A 26831-nucleotide genomic window follows, 5' to 3' on the forward strand; every position below is an offset into this window, starting at 1 on the left:
CTGATTGAGGGCACAGAGAGACTATAGACTTGTTGTCTCGTGGGTGGATTTGTAGTGGGTGTGGTGATAGTAACTGTAAACTTCAAATTCTATAAATTGTGACGGAGTGACCCCTTGTGGTTGATGCTGGTAGTGACTAAAGTGTTTGGCAGTCAGTAGAGTTTGGACACATAGGGGTTTGAGACATCGGTTAGGGGCATGTCTGGTTGGTATCTTTCACCTTCATGTCTCCTTTCTTCCTCTCTTCTTTCTTCTTTTGCCTTTCCTGTACTTGTCTCTCTTCCCCTTCTGTCATTGTGTGTGTGTGTGTGTGTGTGTGTGTGTGTGTGTGTGTGTGTGTGTGTGTGTGTTTAATTCTCTCTTTCGTCCCCTCCCTGCAGGCCATCTCGGCGCAGGAGGACCTGGAGAAGACGAAGGAGGAGCTGAAGACTGTGATGACCGCTCCCGCGGCGGGCGCCGGGGAGAACGAGCACGATGAGCAGGACGAGAACAGCGCCGAGGCCAGTGCTGACCTCTCCAGCGACGGCGTCAACGACCACCGCAGCGAGGAGCAGCGTGTCACAGAGGCACAAAAGAACGAGCGTGTCAAGAAACAGCTACAGGTAAAAACCCACTCGCCACACTTACAGCTCTCCATTTGTCTTCATCATAATAATGAAAACAATACTGGTAATGATAATGATAATAAAATAGGGTGTACTAATCTCAAAGTGCTTTATATGATTGATCAGAAAACATTGGTCAGAACACTGTACAGTAGAATAATCAAACTAAAAGAAATGACAAATAAAATGAGGCAAATAAGTATGTTACATAAATGATTTCTTTGAAAGAAATTCTCCTAATGTTTTATTTCCTCTTTTTTCCAATTTTGTCTGTATGTCCTCCTTACACTCTCGTTCAGGCTTTGAGCTCAGAGTTGGCCCAGGCGCGGGACGACACCAAGAAGACGCAGAACGACGTCCTGCACGCGGAGAACGTCAAGGCTGGCCGGGACAAGTACAAGACCTTGCGCCAGATCCGGCAGGGAAACACCAAGCAGCGCATCGACGAGTTTGAGTCCATGTGAGCGCGCGAGAGGGGAACGCTGTGGCCTGACAGCCGATTGCCTTGGAGGCTAATCTCAAGCCCCCAGTCCATCCTGCTCTCTCCACCTCACCCCACCCCCAGGCACCAAACCCTCCACACCCAACCCAACCCACCCTGTCCCCCCAACCCCTTTTTGAAAAGCGTCTCCGAGCCCTACAGAGAGGCCAGAGGGGGCAGCCTCGCTCCCCTCATGCTATGCCAAAGGTCTCTTCGGCCAGCCAGTCAGGGCCGCTTCGTGTGTCCAGCTTTGCACCCCCCACCCCACCCCCACCCCCCCCATCAGGAGCAAGGGACACATATTGTTATGAACTGCTTTGGATATGTTTTGTTTTGACTTTTAGGTGATAAGGATAACTAAAGATGCTGACAGATTTAATTTTAAGAGGAAAAAAGTGAAGAAACGAACAAAATAAAAAAAAGACGTGCTTTTATCTAAATGGCCATTTACAGCTTAACTTTTTTTTTTGTATGTTTGTTTTTGTTGAGCTAGATGTATGCTAAAGCTTTACACCCCTGTGTTTTGCAATGAATACTTTCTTTTACTTTTTTCCCCCTGACTTTATTTTATCAACCCCCAAGCTTTTAGTTTTTCCAGCTCTGTCGCCATGACAACTGGATGGTCTCTATACAAGGGTCAGCCCTTCATATGAGGGTGTTATCAGTCGCTGTTGCTGCCATGGCGATCGCAATTGACCTGTTGACCCACTGATTGTTACAGAGAGAAAGCCTACATTACTGCCTCTCCCCTCCCCTCCCCTGCTCCCTGATCTCCACTTGTGGTCACTCTCTTGGGTGCAGCAGGGCATGGATAGAGCCATGTAGTCATCAAAAAGGTTGTATGTGAAATCGTATGCATGAGCTTTTGTATGAGGTCTGAAAGTGAATAATGAAATGTAACCAAAATCAAAGGATCACCAAAGGGAAATAATGACTTCAATGACAGCTTTTTTTCTTTTCTTTTCTTTAAACTCCCCATCCTTGAGTGATTGGGGAGGTTGGCGACATTAATAATGTCATGTAACCTGTAGACTGGAACGGGATGGCTCGAAACTGAACTCCTGCTTTAGATTTTTAAATATACAGCACCACTTGGGTAAGCTAATGTTACAGAGCGCGTTGTGTGCTCTGAGAATGTCACGGCCACGCTGTGGCTGTTAATTTGTGATGTATGGGTTATCAACTGTTTTAAGAGCCATCAGATGCACGAAAGCACATCCTCCCGAGACACTCCCTTCACTCTCTACTCCTTCCCCATCTCTCTCCTCGTCTCTCTGCCCTTTCCCTAGCCGCTTGCTCCAGTGTTTGATGCCCAGTTGTCATATAGATGGTTTTCCCTGCCTACTGGCTCACAAAGGTCCAGCAATAGTGGATGGACTGACAGACCGACACTGGCAAGTGGACGCACAAGAGCCTTTGCTAGTTTTGTCTGCCTGTCTGTTCATCAGTACAGTCTGTTGTGTGAATGAATACATGACCCATGTTGTACTTTGACCCATGTTGTACTGTGCATTAGATAAAGCATCAACGTACATTAATATATGGGTGATGTAAAATTTGTATGAATTGTTGGGTGTGTGTGTGTTTGTGTGATTACTGTGTAAGGGAGATTAAGATGTTCTATATGTCCGCATGATTTGGTGTGTGTTGGGTGTTTGTGTGTGGCTGTATGAGTGTGAATGTGACAGCTCTGGGCTTTTCTGGCCAGAGAGCATATGAAAACATCAGTCCTGATTGGAGGACAGCTCTCTACCTCATAATTGCACTCATGGCAACTGAACAATCAAACACTGTGTAAGAACAGCCATCTGACCTTCGCTCTGTGTATCAGTACAGTTACCCGTTCTGCTTGCTAAGGCCTCTCATCCACATGGGTCCCAATCTACTAGCCTCGAAATACTGACCGTGCACAATAGGTACGATTCCTGTCAGACGGGTACATGATGTAGTGATTTAGTGTGACACTTCTTGAATGAGTGAATGAGGTTGGATGGTATGTGGAGCCCTTTACAACAGTGTACGTACTTGGGAGACATTTACCTGATTGTATAGACCAGAGCAGCCTAGTATTATGCTTGAGAGAGAGAAGGTTGGCAGAATTTACTCAGTTACATTTCATGTTGGATTGATGCGTAGAAACTTGTACCAATTTTTCTTAACCGGTGGAGTAGTGGATGTGCTCGAAGGTTCGTCCCACCCAGGTCGATGTTTGTATTGTATAAAAAAAAAAACGTCCTTGTTTGGTCTCAGTTGATATGTGTGGTACCTGCAGTGCCACTGAACAACTGGAAGAATGTAAACCTTGTAAAACTCAACAAAGCTGATCTATTTTTCTGTGAATGTGAGCCAGTCTTGGGGAATAAGAGTCATTACAGCATTGTTCCTGTTTGTGGAGGTGGATGCACTTTGGGGAAGTATGTGTGTGTGTGTGTGTGAGAGAGAGAGAGAGAAAGTGAGGAAGAAGGTGAACATGAGCAACATTTTATAGAAAAAATAAAAGGATAAAAAAATCAAAGGAGACTCTGTTACGCTGCTGGAACAGGAGTGGAAAAACTGGTCATGTTCTGGCAAAGTCTGTACGAAAATATCTATATATCTATTTTCCCAGTCTACCAAATAAACAATGCAGACTGTTGTATTTGATTGTGAAAAGAATAGGCCCTTTATACAGGATCGTTTAATGCAGCAACTGTCCCATCCTTGTCTCGTCGCAATCTTCAAATGAGCTGCTCCCCCCCTCTGTTATAAGTGTGCAACAACAGGTTGAGACTTGAGAATTATGGTTGCCCGTTGAACTGTAGTAGACAAGTGATCATTACTGCCTGTATCATTTATGCTTAAAGATGAACCTTTTTTAATATCAGCTAGCAGCCAGTAACCGATATGAGGTTTAACTGAACACTTCACAAAGAAGCGGGCCAGTTGGGATTAATTATTTACTCTACCCTCCTAAGTTTGTCCCTAACCGCACTCCCTAGAAATCTGACTTCGATATTGTAGCAGGAGCATTTTGAAATAAAATACATTTTTATTTTGTATTTGCAAACACGTCTTTGTTTTCATTGTCTGTTTGTATGCATCCACAGGTCATGTTGGCATGAAGCCAGAGATTGTAAGCGCTTGTTTGGGTTGAGGACACTAAACAGGGCTTACATTTGTAAGCCTTTCTTTCAGTGTCATGGACACTCGTTTCTGTAGAAGGGTTGTTTTGCCATAGTTTGAAAAAGCAGTTGATTTAAAATTTCAAAAAAAGTGCTTCCAGCTGATTTTTTTTTTTTTTTTTTGTTATGCTTTTTGAAATTGAACCACCAGCACTAGCATGCTAGTTATTTAAGGGATGTTTCATCCAAATACATTAAAAAGTACATTAAAACATTTGCAAATGTCATAGAGTCTGTTACAGAGTTATGGCCAAACATTTTTGGCAGTGTTCTATCAGAAGTATTAGTGAGGAGATTTTCCCTCTAGTATGTTTTAAAGAAGTTTTGCATTTGGTTGAATCATCCCCTTTAAAGTGTAAAATTGCTACTTAAAGGCCACAGAGGCATGAAGCTGTTGGAGTTGTTACATATTTTGTTTGTAATAGTTGAATTTATTGGTTGTATGTACCCAAGTGGGGCAGGGAGGCCTCTCCGTGAAAACTCCCCTGGGTCAGGCTCACCCGACAGGAACCAGCTGTCAGTGTTTGCTGTTTGTTTTTACTTTCAAATATTATTGTTATTTGTTCATATAGCTTTCTGTTACATACAGTAGAGACCAATAACACACTATGGAGCTTTTATCCATTACTACAAGCATTGGTTAACAATAAAGATTCCAAATGTATGTTTATGCTTTATTCCTGTTTCCTTTATTTGCTAAACTCTGAGATTTGCGTCTTGAGGTTGTACATTTGACTACATGAACATTTTAGGATCATTTTAGTCTATCATACCTGGGGGGTATTCCAAGTACGTGGTTAAGTGACAAACCTGGGTAAGTTTACTTGTAGGAAGTTTACCACTTCCTCTAACAAGAACCCTATGTCATTGTTTTGTTAGGAGAATGAAGCCGTACAGCTCTTCTTTTAGGAGGTTTACCAGTTACTCTGAGTTAACTTGCCCAGGTTTGTTGCCAAACCACGTACATGGAATACCCCTCTGAGCATGGTCATGTGTAGAATAAATATTGTGAACTCTCCTCACTGACCTCCAAAAAATGCTCCTGAACAAAGGTAAAGGCATAGTTCACCATAACATCAAATGTCAGCTCTGGTATAATGAAGTGCAGTTCAACCACTTATCAGTGCAGCCCGAAATGGGGTAACAGCAGAGAAGAGAATTGATCATTAGTCACATCTGTTGTACAGTACAGACTAGTCTTCTCAAACAGACTTTATGACTGAAATGTATCTTGTACGTATACATAACCACTGTGCAATGCCCTTCAGAACAGTATCAGTTGGAACCATTTACATTAGTTTGCAAGAGCAGTCTTGTCAGTTTAATGAATATATAATACAAAAGGTGTAAATGCACAATTACTATTTGTGTAAACAAACCTACAGAATGAATCCTCAAAATTTGGGATACATGTTTTATTTCAATAAAAATACACATTTGGAAACTTCAGACAGTATCATTTTACAGTACATCATTGCATTTCTTTTTTTTTGTTGTACATAATTAATTTGTAATACTCAATTACTAACTATGACTGACTAATGCTTCAGAAAGCACGGCCCACCCAAATGCAAACTCAGTCACACCAGTTACTTTGGTCATCATAAACAGGAATTGAATCGGCACTGGAATGAACACAACACAGTAGCGAGTATTTAGAAAAGGAAAAAAAACAGCATTGGAAAGTTCGTTCAGCAGACACCATTGAGCTGGTAAAGTAACATTACAAGGGGGAAAGCGCCTAAACAGTCACGGGTGCAGTACTACACTGAAACACTTGGTGTAATACTGAACTAACACATAGATGCACTGCCGCTACTTGCAGAGGACTGTATTTCAAAACGAGACTTGTGAAGAGCCAGTGGTCAAACGTGAACAGCAAAAAGTCCAGCAAAGCCACGTTTAGGCAAAGGTAGATAAGCACACAGGCAACTTCTCACAATAAATAGCACGTGAGGTGAGGATATATTGTTTATATATGGAAGAAGAAAAACGAACAAACAACAAACCCAAACAACTTGTTTGCTGAACATGGTTCAGATCATCAGATGTGTCTTAAGGACAATGCCAGTCAGAGGCATTTACTCTATGCCCAAGCTCCGCCCCACTCAACACATGGTGCTGATTGGCCAGAGGGAAGGCTCTTTTCAAAACAAAGGTGCTCTTATGGAATACTTATTTCAGGCAGCATTTTACCCTCTTCTTTATCAGCTCATAACATCTCTCATTCTGTCCCTCCCCTTCTCTGGAATAAAATCAGGAGTCTTCCTTTTACAGTAATAAATCATAAAACGCATTTGCATCACCAGGCCTGATGATGTTCCAGGTTTGGGGGGTTCGGGTTCCCAATCCCAAAAGTTTAAACCCGACCTCATTTTTGGTGGAAGGGCCCATTTGGTATGTAACCAAATCACCTGTTTAGTTAGATTTAATTGGTTCAGATACGTTGGAAAATTTTGTGACTTTTTCTTCTTGCGCTAATTATTGTGGATTTCAAATTGATCGATAATTTATAGTTTCCAATACAATAAATAATCTACAACCACAATCCCTGTACCTCCTAGCTCTAAACAGATGCATTTTATGCATTTGTTCATCCAAAAATCTACTTTTTCAAGTAAAACTTCAAACATTCTGGTAATGGTGATAAAATGTTGCCAAAAATAGTTCATAAATTACTCATGTACTACCAACTGTACATAACGTGTGTGTATACCTTTTCATAAATTATATGTTTATAAACAACTCTGATTTAAGTTAATAAGATACAATTTGTATCAACAAGGACAGGTATTCTCTGACAGCCAAGGCTCACAACTTTCCTGTCGTCACCTGCAGTTCTGATGGGCTTCATACACTAGACCCATTCAGATCTGACGAGGGCGACTGTCCTCATGTTAAGGCCCAACCGAGTCTTAATTAAATCAGTCACAGCAACAGTGATGTGCTGCTGCTGTTCCCGACAACAGGACTAAAAATGCAGGACAAGGAGCCAGAAGTCAGAGACGTCCCTTACTAGAACTAAGGTACATAGACGTCAAGAAATGTCCGTCTCTACTACTACACCTGTGGCTAAAAAGGAGAAGGTCTCTCTTGGTAACACTGACAGATCTACTGAAGGTCAACAGAGTCCCAATCCCTGACGCACACACACACGCACACACCCATGTACACATGCTCTCGTACAAACACTCAAAATAGATAAAAAATGATTCTCTGAAAAAAAACCCGAATGAAAACAAAAAATAAAGGACATGGAATAACAATTATAAATAAATTAATAAATTTCTGCATATCCCCAAGAACCATTCTTTTGTGATTCAAATGGCACATGATTTTGGAGAGAATGATTAAAACTAAAACACAACAAAGAAATCAAGTGAAGGTAAGCATTACATCACATAAGAGGAACTGAGGTTAAACCCAATTTAGGTTTAAAGGAGGTGTACCATTTGTAACCATTAAACTACATCTCATCCAGTGCACAACTACATTTTAGGTACTGAAATTTATGGTCAACCTACACTCATAAACGATGAAACGATTGAGCCTTAAAAGGTAAAACAATGTTTTCCATGCTACAACAATAGCGGGTAGTTGTTATAGATGGCACTGAATATGCAGGTGTCCGCGTGCATTTGTGTGTGTGTGTGTTCTTAAGCTCTTCTGTTTTGATTTTCCGTACCTCAGCATCACAAATAATCTAAATCTACACGTACCCTGGCCTCTCACAACGTCCATTTTGATTGCCACGAGATACAAATTATTCTCAAATCTGATCAAAAGCAACAAAAAAGTGCCCTGTGAATCAATAGATGCTCACCTGTAAATAATACTTAAAAATACTTAACATAAAATCTGTATAATATATATATGTATATATATATATATATGTATATGTATATGAAGAAACAAACCCAAAATAAATAGAAGTACACATTCGGAACTCATTCACACTTCAGGTAGACAAATATGCTGACAGCACTACTCTTCCCTCTCTCTGCATCAAATGGTCAAGGGTCAATTTTCCTCGTTCCTTAAAATTATTTCAAATGCAGAGTTATTTTGGTGAGCTGATGCAGTAACATCTCAAAAGTATTTCCAGGGATACATACCCCAAAATACCGCAGGATACCCCACATGTTCATTTTCCTTGGATATCAGCAATACATAATCCCCCCCTTAGGATATGGTGCCTTCATCCTGTTGAAAAAAGCACATAGGGAACAGGGGGGGAGAGGGGCTTTCAGTACGCTCCAGGCTGGCTCTTCTCTGCCAAAATGGCCGCTGCCAGCTGCTGGGCGTCTGTGATGTGAGGGTAGCGCCCCATCACCATGCGCACCAGCTCTGTGGGGAAGATGTTGCACAGGTTCTTGAACACCTTCTGACGCACTTCCTGGTGCCGACTGATAGGGGGAGGCTCAGGGGGGTTGAGGGAGCCCATAGGCTGAGGCTGGGGGGAGTGGCTGGGGTGAGGAGGAGGAGGCGGCTGGCTGGGGCCCCGCCCCCACGGTGCCCTCCAGGCCTGCTCACGGCTTTCCTGGAGGCCCTGGAAGGTGAAGGACTCGTAGCAGGGCTGAGGAGGGGCCTGCGGTGGGGGCGGCTGCAGGTAGTAGGGGTCCCATCCGCCCAGTCGCTCCTGGCCCATGTAGAGGGCCTTGCGGGGCAGCAGTGGTGAGCTCTCATACAGGCGGGAGTCCGATACGCTGTCGGCCCGCGTGGAGGCCAGTCCCCGGCCCAGGGGAGAGCTCTGGGGGTGCGAGCCGCCCGGCAGGGGCGGACAGTCCCCAGGACAACTGGACCGAGCGGCCACGGTTTGGTGCTGGAGCTGTGGCGACAGGTACGGTCGCGAGTGCTTGTTGAAGAGGGGCGAGTCGGGAGGCTCGTCGAGGCTGAAGCTGTACCCGTGTGGTGTCAGGCTTTGTGGCTGCTGCTGCTGCTGCTGGTGCTGCTGCTGGTGATGGTGGTGATGGTGGTGGTGGTAGCCTGGCACCGGGACGGGCGCGAGCACGTGGCCCTGATGCAGGTGGTGCTGAGGGGGCGTCTGAGGAGGCGGCAGAGGGGGCGGGTACTGGGCACTGCCCCGGTGGTGGTGATGGTGATGGTGGTGCGGCTGCTGCTGCTGACCGAGGTGGTGGTGGGGGCAGCGGAGGGGACCGCCGGCGTCGTCCAGCAGCAGGTCGGGGGAGCTCATGCACGAGCGCTCGCCCGCGGGGCCCAGCACGCCGCCGTAGGAGTCCGTGCTGCTGCTGCCGCAGCTGGCGCTGCCCTCGCTGCTGCAGTCTGACAAGAGCGCGTCGGGCAGCATGCGGCGCTCGGGGCTGCGCGTTGGCACGGCGATCCTCAGGCCCGAGTATGCCCGCACCAGCGAGCAGTAGCTCAGGTCCGGCGACTCGCACGTGGGGTACTGGGACGGCAGCATGCCGAGCGAGTGAGGCTTCCCCGATGGGTGGGGGTACTCCCGGGTCGGGTCCTGCCCGTGCCCGTGTCCGTGGCCCATGGGTGGCCCGCCGGGAGCGGGCAGCAAGGTGGCACTCCCTTTGCCGTGGGACGGGTCTAGTTTCGGGGAGCGGCTGGTCAGCCTCTCCTCCACGTCGCTGTAGGACAGTGCGCGGACGCTGGGGTCAGACTGGCGCTTGGCCTGCGCCCGTTTGGCCTCGGCGGGCCGCTGGCTGCCCGGCATGCTGTGGCTCTTCACCAGGCCCGACTCCACGGGCACCTTGGCCGAGCAGCTCTTGGCGCTAGCGCGGAGCTCATCCGCCACCGAGCGCTGTGGCTGAGTGCCACGCTCAGGGTGATAAAACTTACATTTGTGCCCATAGGTGCACTTCTTACCTGCATGCCAGAGAGAAAGAAACACGCATTAGTCCACACAACATCACATGCTCTGTGTACCTAAACGCATGTGATTATGAAGATCACAAAATTCCGGCAGTAGCTGGTAACACTCAGGCAAAAAATCTAAAATTTTCAGAGCATAGGCAAACAGATCAGCCTAGTGAGCCATATGATTGTGTTGGATAATTGTATGTAGTTATCAATGGCTACACTTAGGACCACCTTGGCAGTTGAATAAATAAGTGCAAAAATACCATTTGTTGGCACAAAACACATCTTTCAGTCATTTTCATCCTCAAATTGACGTTTCATTTTTAAACTACACTATGGGCATTTTTAACATTTCAATATGGGCAGAGAATTGCACCACATTAGTGCATTCTGTAATATGTGATGTTGCAGAATGCAGAGAATATAACTTAACTGGTTGAACTTATTTAGCGGAGGAAACACAATGCATTCGATCTGAATACGGTGTCAATGTGAAGTTCACAAGGAAATATACTGTAGTGAATATGTCAGGACAACTGCTAACATATCTAACATATGTAGAGGGCAAGAGACCCTGAAGACACTGGAGACGTGATGTGAGCACTAGAGACAGACCAGAGACAAGGGCGTCGTAGTGGGGGGACAAGTGGGAATAAATTACCCGGGCCCCAAGTGGGGGCAGCGCCCCTAAGGAGTTGAATTTTATTTTCCTTAATAATAAATAATTTCCTTAATTTAAAGATCTTAATAAATGTTATTAACTAATATAGATGCAAATATTTCAGTATACAGTTAATTGATGTATTAAATTGTGTCCAAGCCAACATTGTTTGAGGGCAGGCACCCTCTCCCTTGCACGAAATGGTTCAGTCCGCCTTCCCCTGCTAGGCTCATTTTTGAAGTAACGTTCATTCTGCCGAAGCGGCAAATGCAGACGGTCATGGTGTGAAGATGTCTAAGTCTAAGAAAGCTAAATCCGGTTCCCAGAAAAGAAAAGAGAGGCAAGAAAGGGAGAAAAAAAGAAATGAGGGAAAACAAGTGTTAACAGCCTTCTTTCCCAAGAAAGGTGAGCCCAATGTGAAAGCAATAGCCTAGTCTACAAATGAAATTAACTCCTGAAGGTTACAAAACACTTCAATACCACCGCGAATCCGCGATTATCAGTGCTAAAACAGCATTAACACAAAATTAGAAATAACATGATGCCTGATTTATAGCCTACCACAACATTTCAATAGCCTACTAGTTCGAAAATTATTATGAGCTAATAGCTTAACTTAGTAGCCTCAATGTTATATAGGTTCATGATGAAAGGCTGTCAAATTAGTAGCAAAGCTAACTTGTGAAACGCATCACACTCAGTTTCAGAAACTGCCACAGAGGGTGATGCAGCAGCAGCAGACCTCTCACCATCTGATGTGGACTTGAGACAAGGTGAGCCTATAGCTTAAAATGAAATCACACGAAAGGCTATACTGCAATGTATATTTAGCAACACTGTCATGCTCTGTCTTTCACTGTAGTAGAATAGACCATTTTTTTGCCACAACCATCAGAAAAATAAAATGTTCTTATGTTTTTATGAAGCAAATGAAAAATGAAATTTGAGGAAATTTTACACAGAATATTTAAATATTAAGCATGTTCAGTCACATCCATAAGGCTACATTGGAATTGCCTGCTAATATATCTATATGCTTATGCCGGTGGTTGGTTGGTTGGGGGGGGGGGCATGGCCACCACTTGTGCATAGGGCCCAGAATTTGGTGCTACGCCCCTGACCAGAGATGTCCATTTTTAGGGATGGACATACAGAGAGACTTAAGGGATGGAAATAAGCCAACCTATGGCTCCTGGGAATGCAGGACTCACCGTAAGGGCAGGGCTGCTTCTTGTGTTCTGGAATGATTGGTCGCTTTCGCAGAAAGTTCTCCAAACTTGGGCCATGCCGACCTAAAGGGTCATCAGGAGGCATGAATCTGTAGGACAAGAAAGAAAGAAAGAAAGAAAGAAAGAAAAAGAAAGAAAGAACAAAAGAACACAATTAGAGATAAAGACAAGTGGGTGTCAGGATGGATGGGTGGTCCTTTGTAAGTGGGCAGTTCCAGCGTTATGGATGTGACAATTGGACTCATATTGGTAAACAAAATGCCTTAGAGTGGGGGCAAAATTAGTATCAGTGAATTAATTTGCATAACTTTTAATGCAACCTCTGACCTCTGAATACTGAGAAATCCTCAAATTTCATATAATCAATTTCATCCTAAGAATACAAGGCATTTTATCAGCGTTATGGATGTGACATGAAATGGACACACTTTTGTGAGAGATTACAGGTTTTCTACAAACTCTGTGAATTTTGAAGGAAACTGCCGAAACTATGATATATGTACGATGAAGGAGACTTGAATGAACACAAAAAGTGTGTTTTTGAAACTATGCGTCATTTTCGTAATGCATTATGTAGGAAAAACTGGCGTTATGGATGTGACGGTTTCACGTTATGGATGTGACGTGTCTGAACCAGTCCTCGACAAACTACATAAAACACATAATTAAGTAGTGAATTTTGATATGAAACAATTGAAATAGTAATCATGAAAAACTAGCGATGAAATTATTGCTTCCTCAGTGCCCACTAAGATCCACAGGAAGAATCAGGACAACAAGTCATTTAAAATATAAAAAAGAAATTTATTTTTTTCTTTTTACTGTCATCAATTTTGGTCAGTGATTCCCGGGTTACTGAAACACCAGGGAACATGAAACTTGGTGGCCACTCCCCTAAATAACTAGCCCTACCTGAACCGTTGCACCCAAGATGACAAATGTGTCAAAAATCATTTGTGATTTGCACACATAAAGTACATGCACGCGCACGTGCACACATGCACATGCACACACACGCACACACACACACACGCACGCACGCACAGTCGCACACATACAGACAAGCAAGCACACACACACATAAACACATACAGACAGGCAAGCACACACACACACATGTACAAACACCCACCCACATGAATGCAGACACATAAACACACACACACAGGCACGCATACGCATGTGGGCATGCAAACACACACGCACACACATAAACACACAAACACAGGCACGCACATGCACACACACAGACACACACACACACACACACACACACTCTTATAAACAAAAGCAAACTCACATTTGCACACACTCATTTACATGCACATGAGTTGCAGGAGTAGGAGATGGAGACAAATTGACAAGCGTGATTTATTTTTGCGAAGAGAATATGCAGGACTGAGAGGCGGTCATATTTTGTACCGCTATGCGGTACATCTAGTTTATTGCTGCCCTTACTCATGTTACTCTGTGGGTATTAGCTACAGAGGACCTGACACTTCAAATGCTGTCATATCGCGTCACATTTAAAATTAAACTGTGTTAAGCAGACGTGAACGGCAGGCTGAACAGATCTGCAACAGAAGGAGGTTGCTATGTTAACTCCAGCTGCAAAGTCAGCCATCTTCACCAACTAACACGATAATCCAGTTACTGTACAACATTTGTATGACAGTTACAGGAAGATAATCGCTCAGATTTTCGTTATTAGGCCACTTGAAAATAGGCTATGGCTAGGCTAATCACTGGAGGTATTTTAATATTATGTTTGTTTTGCTAATGGTTAGGCCTCCCTGTGGTTTTGATCAACCTAATAATCTTTGAAATGTCAGTTGTAAACACTAAGTTGAAATGCGTTGAAACTGACATGCCACCAGAACAGACGTTTTATCGGCTTTGAGGTATAATAAAGTCCCCAGTCTTGTAAATTCACATTATGTAACATCCATAACGTCACATCCATAACGCACCATTAAAGGTTTTAAAAGTAAGAAAGGGGCACAATTTGGTCATCACACTTTACATTGATATAAATCAGCTTTGCACAGACACTATGGACATTGTCGCATTAACACTGTATGTGTAGCATAAACTTTTCCTATAAAACGTTATGGATGTGACATGGCCGTGGAACTTGCTGACTTAAAAACAAAAGCCTTACAAATGTAAGGAGTTGTGCTCTTAAAGGCAAGCTGAGCATAGACATTACTCTACCATTCCCTTGTCAATCTGGAATTTGTCAAATGACACAATTTGTTTGAACATTGGGTCCATTTATCCACTTTTGAAATATGTATAATATTACCATGTGAAAAATGTTGTTACTGTATGGTTGCACACCATATTTATGATGTAAAAAGAGTGTCATTCTCCATCAAATTCAATCAGATCAGTTACAAACAATAAAATATAGACCTAAATGAAGATTTTAACAACAGTTCTATTTGCGTATGCACAACTTTTTTTTTCCATAGTAAGGATGACCTTTGCATGGAATTGCCCAAGTACAGTAAGTAAAGTCAATCTTATTCATGAAGCACATTTAAACACAGTTTTCACTGACCAAAGTACTGTACAGAGTATATAAAAGACAAATGGTCACATACAGATTGAGAGACATACCGTTGAATTTGGAGGGAACGCATCTATATCTTGCCTGAGTCACTTACTTGTCATTGACGAATGAATACATCAGCAGCCTCTCATCAATGAACTTCTTCCACTCCGGCTTCTCATTGGCTAAGTCTCGGTAGTTGTCGTTGGAGACTATGATGCCGTCGGACTCGTAGGCTAGCTTGACAATGAAACGGTCATCGTAGCAGACCACTCTACGACCTTGCACCCGTCGTGAGGGAGTGAACACAAGGATTTTGTCCTTCTCCAGCCGCCGTAGAAACTCCTGGTCTGCACAGGGGAAAAGGATATTTAATGTTGAACATTTATCTGGACAAGAGTAGCCATTGTGCAAGTGGTTAGCTTTTGCCATTTCATTCTGTGTGACAACTTAAAGCTCTGAATCAATGAAAGCTATAATTTACAAAAGAACAATTTGAAGTTCTGACAACTGCATCAACAAATTGGTATGTTTTGCACTAAACTAGGAAGATAATAAAATTTACATGAAAACGTACGTGACCCCTTTAAAAACATAAAATATAAGAACTGAAGAATTTTAAATAAAAAAGTTAAACAACATATTAAAATGAGTGTTTTAGCAGAAGGCATTATTGTGAATTGGTTATCCTTATTCTCTAATAACTGCATGGATTGTGTTCATCTGACCTAATGCATCAGACCTAAAGGCATCAAAAAAGTTCCCACCTGTGATGAGAGCATCAGGCCGAGACTGCTCCTTCCTCCAAGCTGGGACAAACACAGTGATGTCACGGTGTCCTCGCTCCAGGAACCAGTCAACTGCAAGCTGGATGCCTTGGCATGAGAAGACCTCCTTGTTGCCATGGCTTTGAGAAAGGCACAAAAATGCTGGTTTACACTCAGACCCCTAATTTAGCATATTCAACCCCCTCTTTACAGGTTGGCCCTTCTAGAGCTTTCAGTCGTCCTAATCCAATAAATGTTTGAATCTGAAATTTAAAGGAAAACTCCAGCAATTTTTCACATAGATCTTTGTTTCTCGAGGTCAAGAGGACAAGTAGGCCTGTTGTTGGTACAACAAAAATAAATATATAAAAATTGGTGCTACCTAGCTTGAATTGCTGCAGCCAACAGCTAGAGCGGCCAGGCAGCTACAGTGCTATGCTCTGGGGACATGATTTTAAAAATTGCCAGAATACTTCTTTAAGACACTTCTCCAAGACTAGACCGGTTCATTTGTGATTCGATCACCCAAAATGCATGTCAGTGCCAGCCAGGTGTGAACAACCTATGCTAAATGCAGATAAATAGGTGGTTAAATGCAGTTGGAATTACTTTTATCATAGAAAGTAAGGATGAAAATATGTGACCAAACACAACTCTTTGAGTCTCGAATTCCAAAAGTCACCACCATAAAACTTTTTACCAACACAAAGACTATACTCAAAATGCTCCAGATACAAATCTGTCATATATCTAATATGATCGAAATGACACAATGGTTTGCAGTTTCCATTGAACTTTGTTTTTCTTTTCTGTTCAATATTAGCTTTTACATGTTCCTAAATTATTCCACTTTCCAGACGGGGCCCCTTTAGAGAGGATCCTTTCAGACATATTGTTGCATTCCACTCAAAAGATCTCAATGGAAAGTCACCCATCAGTCAAGGACTTGACAGGTGTTTCAAAGGATCACACTCCCCCGGTTCTACTTGGGAGGTCACCAAATGATGTACCCCCCCCCCCCCCCCCTCCATATTCCACAGGCATACATTAAAACACAATGTTGGTAAGGGGCAGCTGGCCATGCCAGTGTGGTTCAGCTCTGACAGTGCATAATGATGATTATGCACTTTTACTGGTGTGGACTCAATAGGCCTCATGCAGCAATATTCAATATTACGTAGTAATAAGATAAAATGTTGGATCATTTTTCTTTTCTTTTAAGAGAAAAGTTAAGAGAACTTAACTCGCATGCAACAAACGCTCTTAAACTCCCATATTTTATCTCACCCTGAATATGTTGCATGATGAATTCCGCTTGATCAGTAAATTGAAAGCGTGTTGCCGATTGTTTGTAGCATATCCCAACGCCCACTGAACACTGATAAAGGCAGGTTTTGCACCATGTGCCAATGTTTATTACCATGCTGTAGTGCAGGCTACTGTGCACATGTTGTGCTGCGTGCGCCAGAGCACATGGAATCTCCTAAAGTACAGTATGTAGCTTTGCAGTCCCCTCAGCCTACCCTCAATTGTTCAGTCAGCGTTTAAAATAAAATGGCTAGTCATGTAAATCAGCACATAGCAAACAGTTCATTTCAAAAGTCCATAGTATAGACTTATAGATTATTATTTTCTCTGCTACTTTATAAATGTGTTCTCTCCTTTAAATAGAATCGCTACCTAAAATTAGGCCTACAGTTGCTGATAATCTAATCATGTATGATTCGAAGAAGTCTATTATGCTATATGTGTTACATTCATGTGTTTTTAATGTCCCACACATTCAAAACATATACATATTTTCATCTTTGCATTGGAGACCGGATTAGTCTACTCTTTAAACAAGATATTTACAAGTTAGCCTATTATAAAAAAGCAAAATAAGAAAATATTGGTTAATCTCACAAATTAATAAATACTAACAAAATGAGTTGTGTTTAAAGAGTGAAAGTGGCTTTCAACATGCAGCACAAAAAAAAGTGTTTCCCATAAGTTGACTAATCAGTGGCGACGGAGTACTAGGGCCACACATGAAGAAAAAAAATATTTTTGCCATGGCGAGATTAAACTCGACATGTTGACTTTAAAGTCGACATGTCGACATTAACCTCGACATTTCGAGAATAAAGTTTAAATGTGATGTTGACTTTAATCTCGACGTGTCGACTTTAAAGTCAACATGGCAACATTAAACTCGAAATACAGTTTAAACATAGCCTAGGCCTACAGTTTAAGCTATGTAGCCTACACTAACACACAATATGTGACATGAATAATAGGCCTACTTCAAATAGGTGTTATTTCAGATAGATTGCTAGATTGCAGATATTCAGATAGATTGCGTCTTGTCTGTTAACTACTCATTGCCGTCATCGTGAAGCGCTGTATCTCGCGGTTATGGAAATTCCATGCACTATGCCATTTATATAGCTAGAATAATACATGTTTCCAATGATATAATGTTTCTATAGTACAAAATGTTATTTCACTCTGTTTTACGTGGGTAAGGCCACCGCACATCCAAATAACTGCCCTTCATGACCCACAGGCCTTCACTCTCCATAGGTATGATGGCAAAACTCATTTTTCTAAAACTGCTTTTCCATGTCTCACCTGCAATAAATATAGGAGGCTATAAACACAGATATGTGTGCATTTACTTAGTTGCCTGGTCGGGAGGACAGCTTCATTTGTCCCTCCATAGACATTCACCAATAGGCTGTTTTGCATCCATTACAAACAAACATGCAATGTGAAAGTCTGGGATTGGGGAGAGCACTTAGTATACCTAGTCTAGTGCATAAGCATGAAGTTGAACCTTTAGAGGAAAAACACTCTTTAAAGGAACCGTATGTAAGAAATGTATTTCAATTAATCATAAAACGGCCCTGATATGTCACTAGACATTAAGAAATCATGTTCATTTCAAATACTTATATCACTGATAGCAGTAGTCCTGCCAGGATATTGTCATTTAAAAAGTGAAGCTGCAGCCCTCAACTGATGTTGATGTTGTGTTTTGTCATGTCATGTTGTGTTTTGGCCTGATACGCCACCCTCCACCTATCTACTAATCACAAAGTCAGTAGTGTTTCAGCATTCCAGGTTGGCTACCTCGAGTCAGGGGGAAGGGGATACAACGCTCTACAGTATTTTGAAAGTGATTGCAGTACCAGTTTTGGCCACAATCTTACATATGGTTCCTTTAATAATAGGCCTACAATAAATAAATAAACCGCTAATGACGTTTACTTTTGACCATCGCATTTATCGCCTGTAACGGTGATAAAAGGACCTAACAGGAAAGTATTTGGCTGACCAACGGAGGTTAAATTCTATGTTTTATATATTTTCAAAATGTTGAATTTAATGTTGACATGGCGACTTTAAAGTCGACACGTCAAGATTAAAGTCGACATGACATTTCAACTTTATTCTCGAAATGTTGACTTTAATGTCGACATGGCGACTTTAAAGTTGACATGTCGAGTTTAATCTAGTCATGGCAAAAAAAAAAAATTCTCCATGTGTGGCCCTAATACTCCGTTGTAGTGGCGGGCCTCCACGAACTCAAAACTGGCTGCCACACAATAATGTTCTATGTTGTACTATTTACATTAGCCTAGATAAAATCCTTTCATTGAGCTGCGCTTTTTACGCACGCAGCCTTTCCGTTCCCTGCTTCGATCTCTCTCGTAACGAACCTGTTGTCCCTCCTCTGCATGTAGCCTACATTTAACAAAACATAAAAAATTGTTGTTGCCACTTGCCACATAGAAGCATTGCATAGAAGACTGCAGGCTAAATTGCTAAATCCACTTAGCATCATGAACATGCAGCGCAAATTTGTTAAAAACTGCTACATTCAAGTTAACTCTGCTAAGGTCTTATCCAGGGGTGAAAGTAGTTTTTATTTCTTGGTGGTACTATGATATAGAGTTATAATGTGCGCGCATAGCGCGCGCCGAAAATTTCACTTAGCCTAATTATTTATTATTTATTTATTTGTTCATTTACTGTATTATAGTCTACTAATCAAGCATTCAATAGGACTTCTTATCACTCTAGTATCACTCTTTAACCCACCTGTATCTGTTTTTGATTATGAATAAATTGCAAACACTTAATTTCAACATTTATTTATTTATTTAGCCTAGTTACTCTGCTCGCTCCCACTTCCAAACGTTTTTTTTATATAGGCTACTGTATATCATGAAACACGTTTCTTTGAGTCATGCCTTTTTATTTGGGAGACTGCAACATACTTCTGTCCGCTAAAACACTTTCATTATTGCTGCGCAAGATCTGGTTAAGCCGTACTCTTGTCTGACTCTTGTCTCTCCAGCGAAACACTGCACACATAAAACCAGAATAGGCTATTGAAACATCAACATATTGATATTGATTGACAGTATATAGTTTTCTTTCCGGTACGGCATACCCTCTCCAAATATTTTAGTGGTACTCCGTACCGGCCAGTACCAGCTTACTTTCACCCCTCGTATCACAACATAGTACATTGGGGAGGCTAAACTAAGTAAAGTTATGCAATCAAGCCATATCTCTAAGCCAAAGTTAGAATAGCCTACTGTTTGGATGTTAAATCGCATGCTTAGTTAAAAACTTTCTTGAGCTGAACACAGACAAAACTGAAGTCATTGTATTTGGGAGCGAGGATCAAAGATCTAAGATTACTACCATACTTGACAAAAAAGGACTTAAGGCGAAGGACGCAGTGAGAAATCTTGGCATCATCATTGATAATAATTTGAATTTTAACAATCATGTGAAATCAGTCACTAAATCTCATTTTTCACCTGAAGAATATTGCAAAATGAAGGAATCTGATGTCAGATAGTGATCTGGAAAAACTTACCCACACTTTTATTTCGAGCAGGATAGATTATTGCAATGCCCTTTGAACTGGTTTTCCTAAGAAGACTATAAAGCAGCTTCAAACCATACAAAATGCAACTGCTAGGGTGTTACAGAATTGATTTTAAAGCATTACTTCTTGTTTTTAAAGCACTAAATGGCATTGCACCAAACTACATATACAACATGTTCAAACAGTACGCCCCAAGCAGATCACTCAGGTCTCAAAATAAAAATCTTCTGGTTCAACCTGTTCCTAAAACAAAATGTCGTGAGTCAGCCTTTAATGTTTATGCAGACTCTGGAATCTCCATTTTTAAGTCCAAACTAAAGACTAAGCTCTTCTGCATTAAAATGGTTTATTTATTTATTTTATTCATCTTATATTTTGTTCTCATTAACCTTTTACTCTAATGCCTTTATTTTTTAATGTATGTTTTTATTGAAGGTCTTTTATTATTTGTTGGCATGCATTTTGCCTCCTCATCGTCTATGTTTTCTTCAATTATACAGTTTTTCATTCTTCTGTAAAGCACATTGAAATGCCTTAAGAAATGTGTTATACAAATAAAACTGCCTTGCCTTGCCTAGTTACAGCTGCTTGTCAATTTCAACTAACTCGTACAGGGCTCCATTCATTTTATTGACTCTGACACTGAATGTTTGCAAAATCCCGATGGATAAATGGAAAAGTGTTTTCCAAGACTAAAAAGCTTGTCCCAAGGAGAAGAAGTACAAACCTTTATTTTAACTAACTAGGTAGAAAACATATTGTCATATCAGCAGCCTTTTTCAACTGTATTAAAACTGCAAGGGTGCCCTCACAAACATCTTAAAGTGACAGGCACTCAATTAGACCTACACACTACCAAGACAATCTTAAAGTGACAGTAAATCAACTTAATTTGATGCATGGTTGGACAAAAAGCTAAATGGCAGTCAGACTTTTATGTTGTTTTAAGTCAGGTTTTACCTTGCACAAAGATCTTGGACCTCATAAAGCTGATATGAAATAATTTAATTTAATTTGAAATAATATAATATGAATTTACCTCATGGCAACGTTGCTGCCGTCAACCACAATGGGCCTCAGGTTGTCCTTGTCATCCAGAGAGTCCATCTGTGAGGGAGAATCCGACTGACGGGACTCTGTAGAATCCGAGAACCCACAGCCTGAGGAGGAGGTGGTGGATCCTGAGGAGGAGCAGGAGGAGGAGGAGGGTGCCATCGATGAAGACCTGGACTGAGATGCTGCCGGTCCGCCTCCCTGCTCGGCCTCTGGCTTGCTTCCCAGCTTGACGAGCTCACCAAGAATGTCGTTAATCAGTGCCTCGGGTCCCAGTTTACTGAGGACCAGCCGAATAAGGTCTTCCTGGTAGCCGAGCTTCAACGCAAATTCCATCTTGTTCTGGTAGGCGCGCAGGGTTCCCACAGGGTCTGCGTCTTCAGAGATGGAACTGCCTGGCGGAGGTGAAGAGGACTCCAGGTCCAGACACGGGGAACGGCAGAGTTGGGGATGGGCAGAGCGGGGCGGGAGGTTGATCTGCTCCGCCTCGCTGTCAGTGCTCTCCTCGGAGTCAGCGGGTGTGGAACCGATGCCACTGCTGCTTCCCAGGCTTGTTCCAGCTGGTAGCCTGCCCTCGGCCTCTTCCGACGGGCCAGGCTCCATTTTGGTATGGGCATTCGCTTCGGAGGGCGGCCGGTCACTGGCAGTAGCCTTCACGTGCAGGTAGTCCAGATCGATCCCGAGGTCAAGGATGTGGCCTGTTCCATCATCTAGATGGTCCTTCAGGCCCATGAAGCTGTCAAATACATCCAGTGCCACCCCACCAGAGACCTCCCTGCTGATACTGCTGCTTGTCCGGCCACCTCGGTCGCACTTCTCTCAAGCCCACCTGAACATGAGAACCTGTGGACAATCACACTCAGCAGTTCAGTGACGTACACCGGAACTTTACACTTTCACAGAGGGCAGCTCACTTACTGCACTGGAGTTCACCAGACAAAGGCATAGGATGGTGAGTGAGAGGGGTGGGGGGGGGGGGGTTGTGGCGGGGTAGTTGGTGACTATGGTTTAGGGGGAGGAGAGGAGAGGGTGCAGGAATATCATTACATCATGAAAGGCGGCTGTCTGGCTGTCTGATTCAGCTGTTGCTAGGCTGCAGCTGCTCCAAGGCATCTTTTCAAATGCTTCGACAGAGCTGAAATCGTTTATATCCCCTGCACAAAGAGAGAGTGTAGGGAGAGGGACAAGATGGGTACAGGATTGTGTCTTACTCCGTCGCGAGACTCTATGCGCCAGCATGGCTTGAAGGAGACAGGGTATATAGCACTGAAATATTATGCAAAACTGTGTGTATGTAAGTAAGAAACAGTAGCCAGAGACAATGTACTCCAAGAAAGTAAAAAATAAAGAAACACATTTTTCATAGGAATTTAAAGGAGAAAGGAACTGAGATCAGATCTTGCTACATTCTCAAATGGCTGCAAAATTGCTTTGGCTAATTATTCATTTTAGCTGTTCATGGTGGACTTTTCATGTTAGCAACTTCAATGCACCACTTATCACACATTTTGCTTCACATATTCCCTGTAAATTATATTCATGCAAACAGTTTTATGACATTGTTAGTTAATAAATCAATAAATCACAACCTGAGGCTTGAGGCACAGTTTATCCAGGCAAGATCAACAGAGCAACCAATATAGTAACCATATCAACAATCAAGCCAAGAACACTTCAGGCCTCACAGACAACTGCAGGGAATTTACAGCTCACCACCAAAAGAAAGTGTGGTGGCATTTTTCAAACTGCAAAACCCCCCTGAATCTCATTACTATTGTGTAATGAATATGTAACATATGCCATTGACTGGAAGAGTAGAAGGGGGGATTGGAGAGTGAGAAAGAGACAGAATGTGGGGAAAGATGGAAAGAAACAGAGAGGGATATTGAGAGGGAGAGAGAGAGAGAAGAGGGGATGAAAGGGGAGGGTAGGAGTTCTCTGGGGGCCTTGCCATTGTGAACTGAGGAGAGGGAGGCCTGATGCCCACCCCCACTACCCCACAAACACAAAGGGGATGGATATACGCGCGTGGGGACAAGGGTGGTGGTGGTGGTGGGATGTATGTGTGTGTGCTTGGAGGAGGGGAGGGTGACGCTGTCGGGAAGGCAACAGATGTCTACTGAGGCTACAGGAGACCCAGCAACTGGTGTTCTCTGTCTCTCTCTCTCCTCCTGTCCTGATGAGCGTGCCCAGTAGGCTCAGCACATATGTCCTGCCTGACAGGGTCACATATACAACAAAGGGAAACCTTGCCTTAACCCCACAGCGCAAACAACCCCTACCCCCAATAGATACCAACTGCAACAGCAACCGACCCCCCCCCCCCCCAAAAAAAAAAAAGAATTCACCAGGTAGTTTCACTTGCAAAATCTCATCTGTATCGCTATAGTTCTAGAACATAATGCCGTAATCTTGCACTCATGCATGTCTTGTGCACATCATAGTTGGCTGGTAAGAAGTTTGAAGTGCAAAGTGGTGCTGAATTGTAACAAAAAGGTCATTCTTTTTTTAACCTCTTCCTGTCAACTGAAACTTGAGGGACTGAATACTTCAGTTGGAACTACAGAGAAACGTGTGGCCGGATGAGATGATGCGGTGTCTGTAGTATCTACAGATCCTTACACATCATTGCACATACCACAATACTGGCAACAGAACTTACTGTTTGCATATTCTGAATTGCATTCTACGTACGCAAATTACTTGTACTCGAGCAAAAAATAAGTTATATTGAGTTATTGAGCAGTAATGATATAGGCTATACATAAAAACAGCAGACAATCAATCTGGGAAATGCTAATGCATCATTCAAATATGGCAGGTAGGCTATAAAAACTAAGATGAGGAAATAGTTTTACAAGCAAATTAAACTAGAGAACAAAACTTTATTTGGCACTGAATTAATTCAATAAAAAAACGACTCACCTTCAAACAAGTCAAAAAGTGTTAAGGGTGGAAGTCCTCTATAAGTGCTCTTGTTAAAAAACAAAACTACCAAATCCAGCCTTCAGTGAAGTGATTGGTTTACTTCACAGATTGTCTTCTCTAAGTCACCAGACAAACAAGACGATATTAGATCCTCAAATTGGTCCAGGTTCTTCCTTGAATTGCACAAAACACAGCCAAGAAAGGTAGCTTTTCACCGCCAGACACAACCGCACAAGCTTGCAGGGCATGGGCCACCTAAGCCTAGTCCACCCTGAAAAGGACTGTTGGTACTGCAGGCAAGCCGGCTGAACAATGACTGCAAGAACAGATGGAGCTTCAGTGTCTACCATTCCCCCATTAAAGTTAGCATGCAACTTGACCAATGGGAGCGCAGTGACCTCACAATGGAACTCTCTCTCAGACACACACACACACACACACACACAGGGATCCACAGATAAGCTACCGCACGTCATTCTAAAGGGGGTCTTCCCCTGACTGGCCCATGAATCAACGAGGGGTGCGTGGCCCAACAATAGGCCGACACAAAGGGGAACGTCAGTAGGCAGCTGCAGCACGAGGCCTTAGCCATTAGAGAGGTGGCTGGCAGTGGGAAACACCTGGCTTGCTGAGGGACTGTGCTGGCTCGGCCCCCTTTGTCTGCGGCTGGGGGGGGAGGGGTGTTGGTGGAGGGGGGTAGCGTGTAAACAATGAGCTGAATTATGTTAAAAGCATTGCATGTTCTCTGAAAAAAAAAGGAGAGAAGAGATGGGGAGAGTGGCGGAAGAATAGGGAGAATGGGGAGAGTGTGCAGGGGCAAAGGGTACGGGGTGCGAGTGTGTGTGTGTTGGGGGGGGGGGTGTTAGTGCAGAAGAGGGATGTAGAGCAAAAGCTTTATTTAAGTCAAACAATGCACGTCTCTCAGCAGTTATAGGAAAAAAAGATATCTTCATTGTTGAGACACACTTCTACTAAAATGCCAGCTTCTTGGGGGGGATTTGAAGACAGAGGGATGCCGGTGACTCCACAAGCCCATGTTAAATGTCAGACCTCTACAAGTCGCCTTTTCATTTCATAACCTTAATTGAACGTAATTCTACACAACTATGAATTCAGATATTTTATTTACAGCTTCATAGAGCACCTGAGGACAGAAGTGTGACGAGAGGAGGATAGACACACCTAAAAATATTTGCATAGAAGCAACATGTCAGGACAGAAGACTAAGAAACGCTGAGAAGGCCCAGAAAGCCTTACTAATCATGCAACCACATGAAGCGTCACAGCAGATATGTTGACAGACATGAAATGTCAATGATTGTTCCCCATGTCTGTGCAGGCACAAACTCTGGCCATCGCCATCCTACATGCATATCAAGTAGATTTGGTCGTCTGCTTTTGTCTGGCCTGCTGTCCTTTGTAGTGCAAGCTTCCTGCAGCTCAATGTAATTTTCAACAGAGGCTGACATGCAAGTAGGTCTGATTCAGAGTGAGAGAGACCAGCAGAAAAACTAAGAAGAAGCAATCACACATGGTACTGTAGTGTCTGGAGGTAATGGCTGCAGTCACCTAAAGTACCAACCTTGCAGTGAATGACTGGAAACTTAAGGTAAAGGATTCTTTTGGGTGTGTAGTTTGCTAGGCATGACTTCAGTGATTGGGTTTAGGGATGGAGGAAAAGAGTTTGCACTATGTTGACTTGAGCGTTTTTTGATCTTCCTTACAGCATATGTAGCATGGCCATAAAACCTTAAAATTAATTTAATGCTAAAGTAAATGGTAGTCATCCAATTTAGTATTTTTAAAACCATTACATACTCATTCACACTGTTTAGGCCTATTACTTTCTTAAATATGTGCTACCCAGTGAGAGAGTCCAATGTGATATTCTTTCAGTAGAGGCCATTAGTGGAAACCGTAATTGAGACCGTTGACCAACAGAACTTCAGCTCCTGTAGAATGCATGAGTCACAGGCAGGCCACACCAGGCATAACTGAGGCATTCCGTGGAGTATCTGCTGCAACAATTAACTTCCATAGTAATCAATGGAACTGGCTACACCAGGCATGATAGCGGCACGTACATTTGAAAAAAGTATATTTATATTAATGTTTAAGTATATTTTTTGGGCCTTTTTGCCTTTAGTGTGGCCTGGCTGTCAGAGATTAAACTCAGGCTTATTCACCTCCACTACACACCTCCAGAACTCTAGAATGACTTGAAGAATGCAGGCAGGCTCAGCACGTTGTGCTGGAACACAAGATGGATGAAAGAAAAGTCTGCCGGAAGGGAGCCATAACTCAGTCCATTCACAGCGAGCGACTGCACCGGCCAGAGGGGACTGAGTGCATTGTAGGGGCCGTGTGCCTGGCTGACACTAGGGCAGGGGCAGTGAGGGCATGCTGGCTGACTTGTGGTGACTCTCTAATTGAGCCTCAGCTGGCCGGTCCCCTGAGGGTCCAGAGCTCTGGCCACCATCTGCTGGGTGGCCTGAAAGTAAACAGGTGCTTTTACACCAAATGCTGCGAGCCACCTTACACCCCAAAATCCTCCGACACTGAAGCTTTAGGACCCTCAATATATAAAACACCTCCTTGGTAAATTTTATTAAGGGCTCAATAAAAGATATTGCATAAAGACTACAGAGTGTATAATGTTCTTAATTTTCTAATAG

At 42.9% G+C, this 26831-nt stretch overlaps 2 protein-coding genes across 6 annotated transcripts in view; one reads left to right on the forward strand and one right to left on the reverse strand.

Annotated features, from left to right (window-relative positions):
• The window catches only part of LOC143142502 (radixin), a 55164-nt gene extending 50247 nt beyond the window's left edge, over positions 1–4917 (forward strand). For all 5 annotated transcript variants that reach the window (XM_076303426.1, XM_076303425.1, XM_076303428.1 and 2 more), the window contains 2 exons: positions 381–602; positions 905–4917. In XM_076303426.1, the coding sequence (XP_076159541.1) occupies positions 381–602; positions 905–1069 (387 nt within the window). In that variant the 3' untranslated portion in view covers positions 1070–4917. The remainder of the gene's footprint in view (positions 1–380; positions 603–904) is intronic.
• Positions 4918–5656: 739 nt separating this feature from the next.
• LOC143142504 (putative ribonuclease ZC3H12C) overlaps positions 5657–26831 on the reverse strand; it is a 32143-nt gene continuing 10968 nt past the window's right edge. The window contains exons 2-6 of the mRNA XM_076303429.1: positions 21215–22071; positions 15288–15427; positions 14636–14870; positions 11949–12055; positions 5657–10082 (exon numbers count right to left, since the gene is read on the reverse strand). Of these exons, the coding sequence (XP_076159544.1) occupies positions 8494–10082; positions 11949–12055; positions 14636–14870; positions 15288–15427; positions 21215–21960 (2817 nt within the window). The 5' untranslated portion in view covers positions 21961–22071 and the 3' untranslated portion in view covers positions 5657–8493. The remainder of the gene's footprint in view (positions 10083–11948; positions 12056–14635; positions 14871–15287; positions 15428–21214; positions 22072–26831) is intronic.

The sequence above is a fragment of the Alosa pseudoharengus genome, unplaced genomic scaffold (genome assembly GCF_046254945.1).
Source record: "Alosa pseudoharengus isolate Yale_2024_CS ecotype anadromous, Long Island Sound unplaced genomic scaffold, YU_APseudo_1.1 YU_APseudo_1.1_scf_24, whole genome shotgun sequence".
NCBI classification, from domain to species: domain Eukaryota; kingdom Metazoa; phylum Chordata; class Actinopteri; order Clupeiformes; family Clupeidae; genus Alosa; species Alosa pseudoharengus.